A 15,115-nucleotide genomic window follows, 5' to 3' on the forward strand; every position below is an offset into this window, starting at 1 on the left:
ATGTAGCGAAGTTGCCACTAGTTTTGTATTTCATTCAGTGGCGGACCCAGAGGGGGGTGGCCATCACCCCTTTTTTAACATCTGGTGACACTTTGTATGCGTGGTTTACACCATGATGGCATGTTGATTTGGTTGTTAAAGTAAAATTATTAATAATGGTTTACACACACACACACACACACACACACACACACACACACACGCACACGCACACGCACACACACGCACGCACTGACGCACGAACGCACGCACACACACAAAATTAAGTTACAAATGGCCCAAGTGGACACACACACGCACGCACGCACGCACGCACGCACGCACGCACGCACGCACGCACGCACGCACACACACACACAAAATTAAGTTACAAATGGCCCAAGTGAACACCCACCAACTCCTGCTTTTTAAAATCAGATATCCGCCCCTTACATATATTCTTTTAGGCTGGTTCCTATATGTTGAGATAGATTCCTTGATACCTATAAATTGGCAAAGTTCTAGCCGATATACATACTCGGGTTTCCTTTGGTTTAAGCGTGAAGCTCAATTTTCGACTAAAGCGAGGCGATACATGTTATACATGGATGTTTTCAATGTCAGAAAGGTTGTCAAATCTAAGTGGCCTCTAACGTGTAGCTCAGTTCCTCTTCATGGTGGCGTCTTTGCAGCCTTCACATCATTGAAAAAATATATTGAATTGATGTATGTTGATGAAGCAGGGGCTATAAGTATTGGTATCAATGTACAGACTGACGAGTACCCCTTAACTTAAGGCAAAAGGCAAAATCTGGGGACATTTAATACTATCAGGGTTTATTTTAGTGAAATAACGGCATGGTATTTTCCTCTACCTGAAAGGATTTATATATCAATCACTGGATTGTCTGGTCCAGACTCGATTATTTACAGACCGCCGTCATCATCGTCATATAGCTGGAATGTTGCTGAGTGCGGCGTTAAACAACAAACAAAGAAAAGAAAAAAGTATATAAGTGTAATGCATGCCGTGTGAAATCAAAAATCAATAATGTATCAAAATTTTGACCATAGTCAGAAACACAAATTTCATGTGTAAAATGAATAATGAAAAGAAAGTGAACGTGAAAGGTCTTTTTCAATTTCAGTTATTTTTAGATAACCTTTACCAGAACATGAATAACAAGAAATTAAGCCTGGATATGAAACGCAACAAAACACGTCTCCCTGGGGCCCTGTTGCGCACCCCCGACTAACGGGCTCGGGGGGTCAGACTCGTTGGCTTGGTTGTTGCATGTCATCGTATCCCAATTGCGTGGGACCGCCTCCGTGGTCTAATGGTAGAGCGTCCGCCCGGAGAGCGGAAGGTCCGGGGCTCGATCCCCAGCCGCGTCATACCAAAAGACGTTAAAAGATGGTACTTGTTGTTACCCTGTCTGGCGCTCGGCATTAAGGGGCTCAAACAAGGACTGGTCGGCTCGGAGTCAGACAACTGTGTCTGAGTGGGATATTCATGTTAAACTGCGGCATGGTATCTCACTGTGCTAGCACTATAAATCGGCATCAGTCCGGACTAGTACAAGCAGCCACACACACATACACGTGCATGCACGTCGCTATATAAGTGCAATAAATTTGGACGCGACGTTAAACCCCATTTCACCCCACCTCACCTCACCCAATTGCGTGGATCGATGCACATGATGTCAACCACTGGATTGTCTGGTTCAGACTCGATTATTCACAGACCGCCGTCATACAGCTGGAATATTGCTGAGTGTGGCGTTAAACAACAAACATAGAAAATCTTAGAAAGATCATGAGTGAGTGAGTTGGGTTTGAACAGTATTCCAGTTATATTACGGTGTGTCAGCTTCATGTGGGAGGAAAGCCCGAAGGGATGCAGGTCCTACATGTAACACTTTGGTGAAACCCACGAGCATGGGTATGGTGAGGACAAACCTAGAAACATAATCGGGTCGAACCAGGATTCGAACCCACGATCATAAGTTAATTGCGCGCAAAGGGACGCAACTCTGCACTGCGTGTAAAGTGATAATATAATATCTAACTTTTCTTGCCACATAACAAACCAAACCTAATCTGAATTCGCTCATACATAGTTACTGTAGTCATTTAGTCTTGTCCGCGGCTTTAGTGAGAGAAGGTCTGTGTATATTTGTAGGCCGCTTCATGCGAGGGTAGAGCGGAAATGTGATGTGGTAATGCAGTAGGTGTTCCTCAATTCAGGTGGTTTGTTTGTTTGTTTGTTTGTTTCTTTGTTTGTTTCTTTGTTTCTTTGTTGCTTAACGCCGCACTCAGCAATATTCCTGCTATATGACGGCGGTCTGTAAATAATCGAGCCTGGACCAGACAATCCACTGATTGATATCATGAGCATCTATCCATACAATTGGGATCGATGACATGCTTCAACCAAGTCAGCGAGCCTGACCACCCTATCTCGTTAGTCGCCTCTTACGACAAGCATAGTCGCCTTTTACGGCAAGAATGGGTTGCTGAAGACCTATTCTACCCTGGATCTACACGGGTAGCAATCTCATTAAAATCATATCTTAGTTCTCGCTACCGCTAAACAAAGATCTGAGGACATCCCATTACGGGTCACGTCAGACCGACCTTGTGCGAACTTTGACCGACCAATGGAATGACCTATCAGAAGGCAGCTTTCTCAAGCTTTTACGGCACTGTTTTCAAATTGGCGACAACGCGTCGAAACATATTTTGACAAATTCTCATTTAAAAATTTGAAACTTGAACAAAAGAACATTCTGGAATCGCTATTAGATGGTCTAGATTGTATGGATTCAGTCGTTAAACCCGTAACTATCGTTCGTCTTCGATGATGCATGATTAGAAATCACATTCCGACTGTCACTTTCATGATCTGGTAAGCGACGCTCTGATTGGTCGGATGAAAGGTCGTTCTGACGTGACCTCAACTGGGATGTCCTCAGATCTTTGTTTAGCGGTAGCGAGAACTAAGGTCTGATTTTAATGAGATTGCACGGGTAGGTGAGTCAGTGAGTGCGTTTAACGCCGTAATCCCGAAGTGACCCAGGTCGTAGACGTTTACCCCTCAAAAATGGGTTTGTTGCTGCCAAACTTAGAAACATATTACGAGCGAATCTTGGATTCGAACTCACGATCATGAAATCTGGCATGTACCTAAGGGACGTAACTCTGACCAGCGGTGAGGTGAAATGGGGAAAACGTCACGTTCAAAATTATTGCACTTATATAGCAGCGTGCATGCACATGCGTGTGTGTGTCTGACTGATGCCGATTTATAGTTCGTACACTGCAGTTTAACATGATTACCCCACCCAGACACAGTATACTGACTCTGAGCCGACCTGTCCTTGTTTAAGCCCCTTAACGCCAGACAGGGTAACAACAAGTACCATCTTCTAACGTCTTTTGTCCTCCCTAAGTTGACACGCCGCGACATAACTGGAAACCTGTTCAGGGCGGCATTAAGGCCAACTTACTCACCCACTCACTCACTGCATCTTACCCTTACTACAGCATGGCGGTACTGTGCCCATTCTATACACCTAGTGAAGATATTGGCCGAGTCAAATCAGATACTTGAGGCAAGTATGCAAGAGTTACTCCCCTTTAATCTACAGATTTCTTTTCCCTTGACCGGGGTGCGAGTTCAGTGTTTCAAACAACCTGACGGTCAGCTCCATATAGGGGTACACCCCGTGCCGTACTTTATTTGCGTTTATTTTGATAAAAAAGATAGAATCAAGACATTCTGTTAAAAAAACAAATTTATTACAAATAAGATAAACAAAAATACACGACAGCCATTTCATTTGATATAAAAACACAGTAAAAACAGTTAACGTCTTTCAATGATACAAAATATGTCATAATTCCCTTACTATCAAATATATTCATGAGACCCCTGCCCACTTATACGACAGCCATTTCATTTGATATTTCTGTGTGATACTCATTAAAAACATTTAACGTCATTCAACGATACAAAACGTTTCATAATTCCCTTAATATCAAATATATTCATGAGACCCCTGCCCACTTATACGACAGCTATTTCATTTGATATTACTGTGTGATACTCAGTAAAAACATTTAACGTCATTCAACGATACAAAACGTTTCATAATTTCCTTAATATCAAATATATTCATGAGACCACAGTCCGGATTCGATTCCCGACATGAGTACGATGTGTGAAGCCCCCGCCGTGATATTGCTGGAAAATTGCTTAAGCGGCGCAAACCATACTCACTCACTCACAATATAGTTAATGAGCTAACTGAGCCACACAGGGGCGGTCGGGTAGCCTAGTGGTTAAAGCGTTCGCTTGTCACGCCGAAAACCCGGGTTCGATTCCCCACATAGGTACAATGTTTGAAGCCCATTTCTGGTGTCCCCCGCCATGATCTTGCTGGAATATTGCTAAGAGCGGCGTAAAACCATACTCACTCACTACTGAGCCACAGCAGATCCTTTGTACCGTTCTTCCCGTAAGGTCAGTATTCTTATTACTTTAAATATCAAACAAAAATATCTTATACCCGTCTCTTGCAAATTTGCTATTGTAGTCAAGAAAAATACCCCAGCTCACACAATTCTTGTTGACATATAAGTGGGGGTATGTCTTCTTGACCCTCCAGATAAAATGTATCATATCAGCCGTCTCGACAAGAAAGAGTTTGTTACATCAAAGTCAGATGGAAACGGTGCGTTATACAAAAGCCATCTTTTACATGTTCACTTTGAAAGTGGATGTCTCGACGTTTGTTGGGATCCATCGGCATTTGCCTTGCACTTTTACGTAAAGTGAAACTTGTGTGACCTTCAATTAACCAGTGTATCTCCACTGTACCCAAAGGGAGGAAGTTAAACTATGATCCCTGAAAGAGATAATCACTGTCGCGCGACCACAAATGAAATTGGTAAAATCATTATGGTAATGACACGAACAGTCACCCATGGCTAAGATGAGAATATTTGGTTGCAGTTCTGACGCGCATCAAGTCACGTACCAGTTTTGTCAATAATAAACACTTTGAAATATACAATACCTATTTTTAAATCAAGATTGTTGATTTTATTTGTCGACAACTTCAACAAATATAAAAATTGTTCCTTTTCTGACAGAGTCTGTTTATATTATTACTATTATGCATGCAATAAATAAATATGTGGCTCAGCAATAATCCACATCCCTTTTCACGAACAGATAAGCCACTGAATAAGGATACAAATGCGCAACTTTAGGGCGCAGGAGTAACCAACCAATTAGAACAGAGGGTTTGTGAACAGGGCGGTATCAGAACAATATCATGTGTGCATGAACATCTATTTTACGCAAATGATGAAAAAGAACGAAAAATGCATTCGTGACCAACTTGTGTTATTCCGGGACAAGTCTTCTTGCAGGTTACGGAAAGTGGCGAGTGGGGACTAATGCGAAAAATGTTGCCCGGGAATATAGATATGCACAAATGAAAACAAGAATCATGAGATACTGTGCAGCCTAAACTGCCGCAACATCGTCATCACACATCAAGTACAAGTTCGCTTAATCTTCTTTACATTTATACATTTTCCACCATACAGAGGCTCCTCGTGTACATGGCGGGGGCTCTTGGCAAAGTTATTTTCATATGGGACACAACAATCACAGCCTCATATGTTTACTGTTATGACAACGAGGTTTTCATCAGAAGTTTGCGTTCTGCTGCTGTGTTACTTTCTTTGCTTAAATGGTTTGCACAATCATCCTTCCAGGCAAGGATTGGAAACCATACCATCGACGCCACAGTCACATGTTCGATGTCTCAGAAACAGTTGTCATGAATACATATGTCGATCGTCTTCTTCCCTTCAAACATCTAAAGCGCGCACACGCACACACACACACACACACACACACACACACAGGTACATACATACATACATACATACAAAACCACACTTCCGTCACCATACTATTCCCCTAAAATGCCATTCCACCACCATGCTGTGCTGTTGTCCTCACAACTCATCGTGTTGACAAACACAGGCGTCTTTCTGTGAGTCTTTGTATGGCTTGCATCCTAACGTCAGTGTGCTGGCGTACATGAGATCGGCCGTGGACCGACAACCTGGAACATGATAATCCAAATGAAAGGTGACGTGAAGGTGAGATTCATAGGGTGACAAGCAAGGCCTGGGCTATTGATACGACACCAAAATCAATGACATGAAAAATAGAACAACCCAAATACCATTATACCTAAAATGTGACCAGCCCTGTGACACAGAACTGTGCAGTAAACATAAAAGCAAGAACAGACTGACTGACAACTAATTGCAACTTGTATATATATAAACCAATCGTCGTCTGCCGAATCACTAAAACCTGAAATCAGATTAAAATGATGAATTATACATTTATCTATCCCTAAATTAATCCCAGTTACATAACGTCGCGTTCAAGATAGTTGCATTTATATGGCGACGTGCATGCAAGTGTGTGTGTGGCTGCTTGTACACGTGACTTATGCCTTTTCATAGCCCGCTGAGATAACATGCCGCAGTCTAACATGAATACCCCAAAAAAACACTATATACAGACTCCAAGACGACAAGTCCCAGCTTTAGCCCCTTAATGCCGAACGTCAGGCAGGGTAACAAGTACCATCTTTTAACGTCTTTTGAAATGACGCGGTCGGGGATCGAGCAACCGACTTTCCGCTCTCCGAACAGACGCTCTATCCACTAGACCAGGAAGGAGGTCCTAAATAACAGGACTGTGTCTACATAGTGATGCTATTTAAGTTTGATAAAAACAGGTTAAACAAGCAAACTATCAAAATCACTTACAACAAAGATATTGTATAAGGCCTGGAGTAGGTGAGTATGATTTTACGCCGCTTTAGCAATGTTCCAGCAATATCACGGCGGGGGACACGAGGAATGTACCCATGTCGGGAATCAACCCGGGTCTTCAGCGTGACGAGCGAACGCTTTAACCACTAGGCTACCCCAACGCCCTATAAGGCCTGGAGACAACGTGGATATATATTATATACACATCTTATACTGAATTTCCCTACACAATTGATTTATGCATTTGAACATTTCAATTTTGACACCACCACTACCAAGACAGGACCTTAAACCAACACTTCCTCCTTTGAAAATGAAAATATATACACGTTATTGAATTTACCTCCCAAAATGATACACTGCAACACCCAAAGCAACATTTATGAGATCATATGACGACGGCCTGTAAATTATCGATACTAAACCAGGCAATCCAGAGATTGATATTGTGAAGAACGTCCCACGCTGTCGGGGTAGATGCCAGCCAAGTCGCCTTATCTGAGCATCCGATCCATTGTCGCATCTTACGACAACCATAGCTAGCTCGGCAATTATATTCTAACCCAGGACCCCTAGTCTTCAAAATCACAAATGTCAATCAATACAAAAAGATGAATACAATAAACAAATTGCAAAACCATTCGTGACTAACTCGTGTTATTCCGGGACAAGCCGAATAGCTGTTACGGAAAGGGGCGAGTGGTGACGAATGATTGCAAAACTGGACCAACATACCTCCGGTGAGATCTTCGCTCGCTATTCCCCCCAACTTATCACAGACGAGATTGAGACAGTCCTTGAAGTCGTCGTCACACTTGACCTTGTCGCTGTTACACGTGTCGTAGCAGTAGTCGTGTTGGTCGCAACACTTCGTCACCGCGGGTATGGCGCTTGTGTCCAGCTAAGAACACAACACTTGTCAAATTAGTGTGAGTGAGTGAGTGAGTGAGTGAGTTGGGTTAAACGTCGCTGACAAACCTAGAAACAATCGAATCCACGAGGATTGGTTTCTGGCACGCCTAAGAGACGTAACTTTGCCTAGCGATTTGCGACGACTGGGCTATCCGTGTTTCCATGGTGAAAATGTGGCGAAATGTCAATATGGAGAACAACATTTGGTTCACAAGTTGTATTAGTAGTGGTTTTGGTGAGTTTCCCAACATGCCCTAGGCCTATCTCAAACTCAAACTGCACAAGACCACTCATACAGTCGCGAACAAGCTAACACTCACTTTATTTTCTTATGCTAAACAACAAAATCTACAAAGTCATGCTATGTTTGATAAAATCTCCAGGTCGTATCTTCAATAGCCTTTACTCAGTTAATATAATCGTAAATGTTCGCTCTTTACAGAGTAGGAAATTGATAATATCAAACAGTTGCCTGCTCGTGCTTGGTGAAAACATTATGGTATAGACACACAGTCCAATTACCGTAAGTGGTCCAAGCCAGGTTCGAACCGTTTCCTTCAAGTAAGTATTAATAATATTAACAAGCAATACTACTGCACGGACTTCTGTTTCCCGATTGGCTGATGAGCGGGGCTTATGTTGTATTATTGCGGTTATTATTGTGTTAATTATTAAATAAACATTCTGTGGTTATTGTTATTGTGGTTGACGTATTTATTTATGAGAATTGAATGTATTTGCGGTTATGGGGGTAAAAACGTAGAAACCGATGCATGTGAACACTTTGCGCAAATCCGCGTACAATCTGCATAAGGGATTTTACGTCCATACCTTCATAAACGCAAAAAATATTTAAGTCAATTCTTAAATTCTGACGGAAACAATGACACCCATTGACATACTGCAGATTTGTTTAGAACTTAAGCTGTAACATGTGCATGAACTGAATGTTACGCTTAGTATCTGTGTTCCGCACAGCCGGACCTCGGACCTATATAACCGTTATACAAGTCCGTGATCGGACAAACAGTCGAATGTTTTTGATTTTTTTTTTCTTGTGTGTGTGGGTGGGGGGGGGGGGGGGGGGGGGGTATATCTGAATTTCACACCAAACCCGTGCTTCCCTTCTTTATTGTTACTGTATTACCATATTTAACATATACACTGGAACTTTAAATAATCATTCAAATTTAGATGCATAACTTCTCCCCCATCGCGGGGCAACGGGGGAAACTTCTAACCAGTGGGTAGATTATACTTGTAATCTTGATCGAAATAACTCCAGAATGTAGTTTGAGGCTGATAATCATCTATATTCAACTGAACAGGACGACGCTCTCGTATACCATGTGCGGTGTAGGCTGATATACAGCGGCCTTGCATCCACACCGACATAAACACTACTACACCCTGCTGTGAAACCTTGTGTCTACAAAAAGAGATACTCATCTTGTGGTATCTCGAAAATGTTGTTATAACATTAAACTTAACAAAAGCAAAGAATCACAGCAAGGCGCATTAGACACCATATTAAATACGGTCCCTGTTTTCAGAGCACGTTTTGATGAAAACGTGGGTGTGAAAAACTATAAAAAAAAGAAAGATTAATATATAAGTGCAAGAGATGTATACACTATTTCATACGTGATTATTTTTCATGGCCACGCGGTTGAGATATTTTCATGTCACGATCATCACTCCGCCACTAATTCATTATGATAGTATAAATTCATTAATTATACTGTCATTGTAAATCTCGTAATTTCATTGAGATCATTGTAGACATAGGTTTATAAATGAGCCAGTAACCGCCGTCGACATGAAGCACTTTGATCATGGATAAAAAAAACAACCACCAATTCAGAAATACAATGTAGTACTCTTCTTAAAAAGACACACATAAAACTCGAAGAAGCAGGCTACGCCCAGAATTATCATTATATATAATAGTCATCAATTTGTATCGGCCACATTATTTTATACACGAACAGGAAAGGGTAGAACGTTGTCACATTTACATATGACATTACCATGGGTGCTGTGCCCGAATGTATTTAATTACAGCCAAAGGCCAAACTTTCCTGAGGCAAGATTATGACCAGCGGTGTGAGAATGTACATGCAGGGTAGGCGTCGTTACGTCAAGTTATGAAGACCAGGAAGTGGTCTCAACAGTACAGTCATGGGACACTGGTGTAATTAGCGTAATCGCCATTGATGTAACATCAATGAAGAAAAATTTCATCGAGGACAAAATGTCATAAAATCTGGCATTTGGGCAGTAAAATTGTTCTCTTAAAACTACAGCATTTTCAATTTTGTTTGTAAATTTATTTTGAGAGCACGCACAAACTTACAACGATGTCAACATGTACCCTTGGCGCAAAATGTATTGCCGATTTTCTTATAGTTATTCATAAATAATCTTTAATATGTGACTATTTTCTGTGTATGACTTGTGATGGTAAATATGAACATGATGACGGCTTCACTTTTAGAGTACAGACATCAAGAGGTATTACATTAAGTGCCTCAAGACGAGTATTTATGTTCCGTCACGGTAGCTATAATAACATGTTGGCAGGGTAATCATTTATAGCCTTGCTCAAAGCATGTACTGAGTGGTACGTCCACGTGTCTATAGTAATTCTATCCTAGTCTTGACAAGCCTAGCGACAGTAGCCAGTCTTTTTTGGGACAATGATTATTGTTGTTGTTGTGGTTATTATTATTATCTATTAACTATGATTTAAAATAATAATCATTTTCTAAGAAACGTGTGCCAGGCTAGGTGATCATGTTCAAGCCTACCTCAAGACCGAAGGAACCACATCCGTTTGTTCTTGGCTTGTGTTTCTTGTTTTTCTTTGGTGTCGCCCCTAGAAATAAACTACATAATTATCATGTGACGTGATTATATATGTATAATATCAACTGGCAATGAAACAGACTATGAAATATACACTGTTTTAAATGAGATGATCGGATGCTAAACATAATAGATAATGAATGCTCAAATTAAATAAAAATAAAACATTCCTGTAGCGCTCTTCATGCATATAACATACGGAGATGTCCCTCGTAGTAAAAATACAAATATTTAAAACAATATTACAAACTGAAATAATCTTTCCCTACAAATGGATTAGCCCGTTAATAATCATTAACGCTATAAAATCCTGATTTAAATATTCAAGCCATTATCTAAAATATCAAGTATATCGCAATAATCAATTCACACACGTTTTCTGTTTCAAAGAAATATTATTTAGCCTTTTCCCCCAAAGGGGAATTTAGTAATGCAAAAACCGAAATATATTCTTTCTTGTGTGCACCACATCAAACTCAATGTAAAAGCGTCCAGGAATTAGAGTTACCTCCCTTACGCTGACTGCACGATTTAGCCGTATGATGTCCGTGGCAGTAACATACATACACAACAAACATTTTAACTGTACGCTTACCATTTTTACAGCGGTAGTGACAACCGGTTTCATCTCCGACATAATCCGTTACCATGTCAGCCATTGAGTCAATAGATTCTAAAAAGCTGTCAAAATCAACATCCCAGTCGAAATCAGTGTCTGTTTCGTCACCAGCAGCTACACTTGTCGAATCAAATAAGTATAAAACAGGAAAGAGCCATAGAATCTGGACGAACTGTGAGATGTCCATGGTGGATCGCTGATTTGTGATGTGGGAATGTTTTTCACTGTGTACGCCAGCGGGTCTCGGTCATTAACTAACCATTACTACACATGATTGTATAAACACGTATACTTCCGGGTAACGTTACCCGATTTGATTGGCTCTGAAATATCGACCTTCACCCTGGAATAGTGGCGGGAATACTTCTAAGGGGCAGGAAGATTTTTTATAGGAAACAGTTTTATTTGAATCAAGTTGGGGACAAGTGATACAAATCCCCCCCCCCCCCCCCCAACACAAAGTCGTAGTGATTAATTAATTAATGGATCCATTTGTTTTTTCTCTAAAATTTAGGACCATTTTCACTCAAATTTGGGTCAAAATTTCCTGCACTCATTCCAGTTTTTGTAGTAATATTAGCATTGAAAAATGGTTCAGAATTATAGCCCTCAAATGCTACTAGTCAATCATTTAATTTTCACTTGTCCTCAGTACAAGTAGACTCTGGCTACCGGACTAGTGTGAACTTCGAGGGCTGAGTAAGTATTTGTCTGCGACCATTTCATAATCTTAACCCATGCAATCCCTACCTAATATAAGTCATTACAGAACATTGTGCTTTTGCTTTACGATACTAGCATATTTCTGGTTTTGTCCCCACTACGCATTAAGTCAGTGATGAAGCGTGGCTTCTTTGTTCAAAGTCTAACCGAATTGGACTCCTCACTGCATTGTGTATGCTCTGGAAGTAGGTGACCCTGACACAGCCTGGTTCCCTCGGTATGCTGCCAGTGCTGGGTTCACAGTCATTGGAATCGACAGCAGTGGTCGCAATTGTTTACTGACGACTGTCGCTTCAGCCTCCAGTTCAAGATGGTAGGATTCGAGTCTTTAGACGTCTATGTGAACGCTTCAGTGTAGACTAACATTTAGTCTCTGAAATCTTATATTACACAATATCCTCCTTGACTCTAAAAATAAAATAAACATTCCCTATGCTGATATCAGAATGTGGAATAGAGCTAGCTTGAGCTGGCTAGACTTGCTTTTGTATGCATTTCTAGATTATTTTTTTTAATAAAATAAATTTATTCCACGGTCATGGTACAGGACTAGCTTCAGTGTTGTATTAAACCAAACGAGAAAGGGGCCGGCTTGTGGTGTGTCGGTTATGGTATGGAGTGGCTTCAGCCTTCATCACCGAACCCCTCATCACTGAACCCCTCAGTATAACGTCAAAGGAAATCTATCAGGATTACGGTACGGACACGAAATTCTTCGGCCACTTGTCCTTCCTGGTTTGAATGTTATTGGACCTGATATTACACTCCAAGATGAAAATGCCAGACCCCACCTTGTCAAAAAACAAATGGGATTGTCAGGATGCAGAGGTCAGCTTACTCCCCGGATCTTGCACCGATAGAGCATCCTTAGGACGTCCTTGGTCGAGGGTTTCGTACTTATCTCCCACCTCCTGTAAATCAGCTCATTCAGTGTCCCCAGTGGCAAGCCGTCCATTAGGCAGCTCTAAAATACAGACTGTACAGAATGCACCCAACGTAGAGGAGACCATAGGCATTGCTGACATTTTGTTTCCCTGTTTCACTTGGTGAATCCTTCCTTGCCATTTCAAATCCATTATCCAGCTAATGTGGGTATCGGTAATAAGTATCATTTCATAACGGTTTCATAAATTAATAATCCTCCATTTAATAAATATGCTCACACTTATGTTGTTGTCGACTGCCGACTGCCTTTGTTGAAGACGTTGGCTGTTCCTATACCTACTTGAATGAGAATATGCTATCATAAGGAGAAATATATACTGAACAACAAAAGTTCCTGTGACATTGAATAAGATTTAATGCAAAGTTATGTGTTTTACCAAATCTGAAACAATTTCGGTTTGCAACAGATAAAAGGCTCCTGTAAGTGTTCAAATGGTTTAATTTGCCATACTGACTTCAGAAAATGCGTGATTTCATTAAAAAAAATGAACATGCCAAAATGTCAATTTACAAATCAATAGCGTATGTCCACCTCTGGTTACGATGCAAGCAACACATCTTCGTCTCATGGAATGGACCAGGCGTCGCACAAAGTCCTGTGGGATATCTGTCCATATCTGCTGGAGCATGTTTCGAAGTTCCTGGAGTGTCTGTGGAACACGTGGTTGACGTCGAAGGCGCCGAACGATAGAACAGGGCCGATGATCTCGTCGCGGTGGCGCTGTCCATTGAGATTTCCCTCTACCACTATATTAAACAGGTCCTCTGTCTTGCTGTAATCCCACCCCATACCATAACGCTGCCGACCCCGAACCGATTTTCTTCCATGACACCATGATTGACGTAACGTTCACCTCGATGTCGGTACACCCGAATCCGTCCATCGCTGTGGCCGAGGTGAAAACGAGACTCGTCAGTGAATAGAACTTGTTCCCACTGCATGGCCGTCCAGCGTAGACGCTGACTGCACCACTGTAGACGTGCTTGACGGTGGTTTCCTGTCAAAATGGGACGTCTGGCGGGTCTTCTGTCGACAATCCCTGCACATCTGAGGCGACGACCTACGGTTTGTGAAGATATTCGTCGAAGGCCAGGGATGCTTCTTGCAGTCACCAATGGCTCGCAGACGCTCACTTTCAGACATGCGTGGCATTTCGTAATATTGAATAATTGCGTAATTTTGTTGTTTTTCTGAGTGGTTGTTGTCGGCACGATACTAAACAATGCATATGGAATCCTGTTAACGCACATGTTTTTATACCAATTCTTGGGTAGTGAAATGCATGGGGCTTGCATAAAAGTCAACTTTTGCATGGAATGCATGCTTTTCTGTAGCAGTTGTGTTTTTGTGACTTGATTCCATACATGTACTACAATATTGAAAAACAAACTTTATTTGTTTGAAAAATACACTAAAATATTGGCGTCACAGGAACTCTTGTTGTTGAGTATACATACAAGTTCAGGTCCGCAGTTTCAGAAAAGTTTACAGTGCCATATGAAGTCAGGTGGGAAATAACTTACGTTGCCATCGTTCAATGGAGGCAGGCCATGAGGAGGTGTGGCACACACACATTCCACAGATCTGTTGTATGTCAGCCTTATTAGTGATGTATCTTTGCTGGATGTCTGGACCTGCATCTGGGACAGGACATGAAATGCCATTGTCACCTGACCTCTGGGTTAGTTATGTTTGTTTCGTTATTCATTATGCACTGAGCTCCATTACTCTTGAGGTTTGGTAAATGTTAGCTGTAAACACCATCAGTTGAATATTGCGGATTCCTCCACAAAAGTTCACACAGACCTTTGGGGCAGACATGATAAAGAAAAGAAAATTAAAATACAACACTGATTTATTGATCTCCGATGTATATATACATACTTTACATATTACACTGTTACTGAAATGTAAAATATTACAAGAGTCACATGACTTGTATTCACTTGTATTTTGGTCTACAGAGATTAATTTTCTTCTAGCTGTTATTTTGTTTGTAGTTAACCCGACACTCAGCAATATTCAGCCATATGACTGCGGTCTATAAATAATCCAGTGATTGACATCATGAGCATCGTTCTACACAACTGGAATACGATGACATGCATCAACCAAGTCAGCAAGTCTGACCTCTGATCCCGCATCACTGTTATGTAGCCATTTTCTTGTAGCAGTAATATCATGTATCATCA

General features: G+C 41.2%; 1 protein-coding gene across 1 annotated transcript; it reads right to left on the bottom strand.

Moving 5' to 3' along the window:
* Window positions 1-3,761: 3,761 nt before the first annotated feature.
* Window positions 3,762-11,561, bottom strand: LOC124153085 (group XIIA secretory phospholipase A2-like). Its single transcript, XM_046526224.2, has 4 exons — window positions 11,231-11,561; window positions 10,578-10,645; window positions 7,591-7,756; window positions 3,762-6,128 (listed from the first exon to the last, which is right to left on the bottom strand). Exons 1-4 carry the CDS (start codon window positions 11,439-11,441, stop codon window positions 6,019-6,021), a joined length of 555 nt encoding a protein of 184 aa, XP_046382180.2. The 5' UTR covers window positions 11,442-11,561; the 3' UTR covers window positions 3,762-6,018.
* Between the last annotated feature and the right edge of the window lie 3,554 nt (window positions 11,562-15,115).

The sequence above is a fragment of the Haliotis rufescens genome, unplaced genomic scaffold (assembly GCF_023055435.1).
Source record: "Haliotis rufescens isolate VD_foot unplaced genomic scaffold, xgHalRufe1.0.p SCAF_11, whole genome shotgun sequence".
Classification (NCBI taxonomy): Eukaryota; Metazoa; Mollusca; class Gastropoda; order Lepetellida; family Haliotidae; genus Haliotis; species Haliotis rufescens.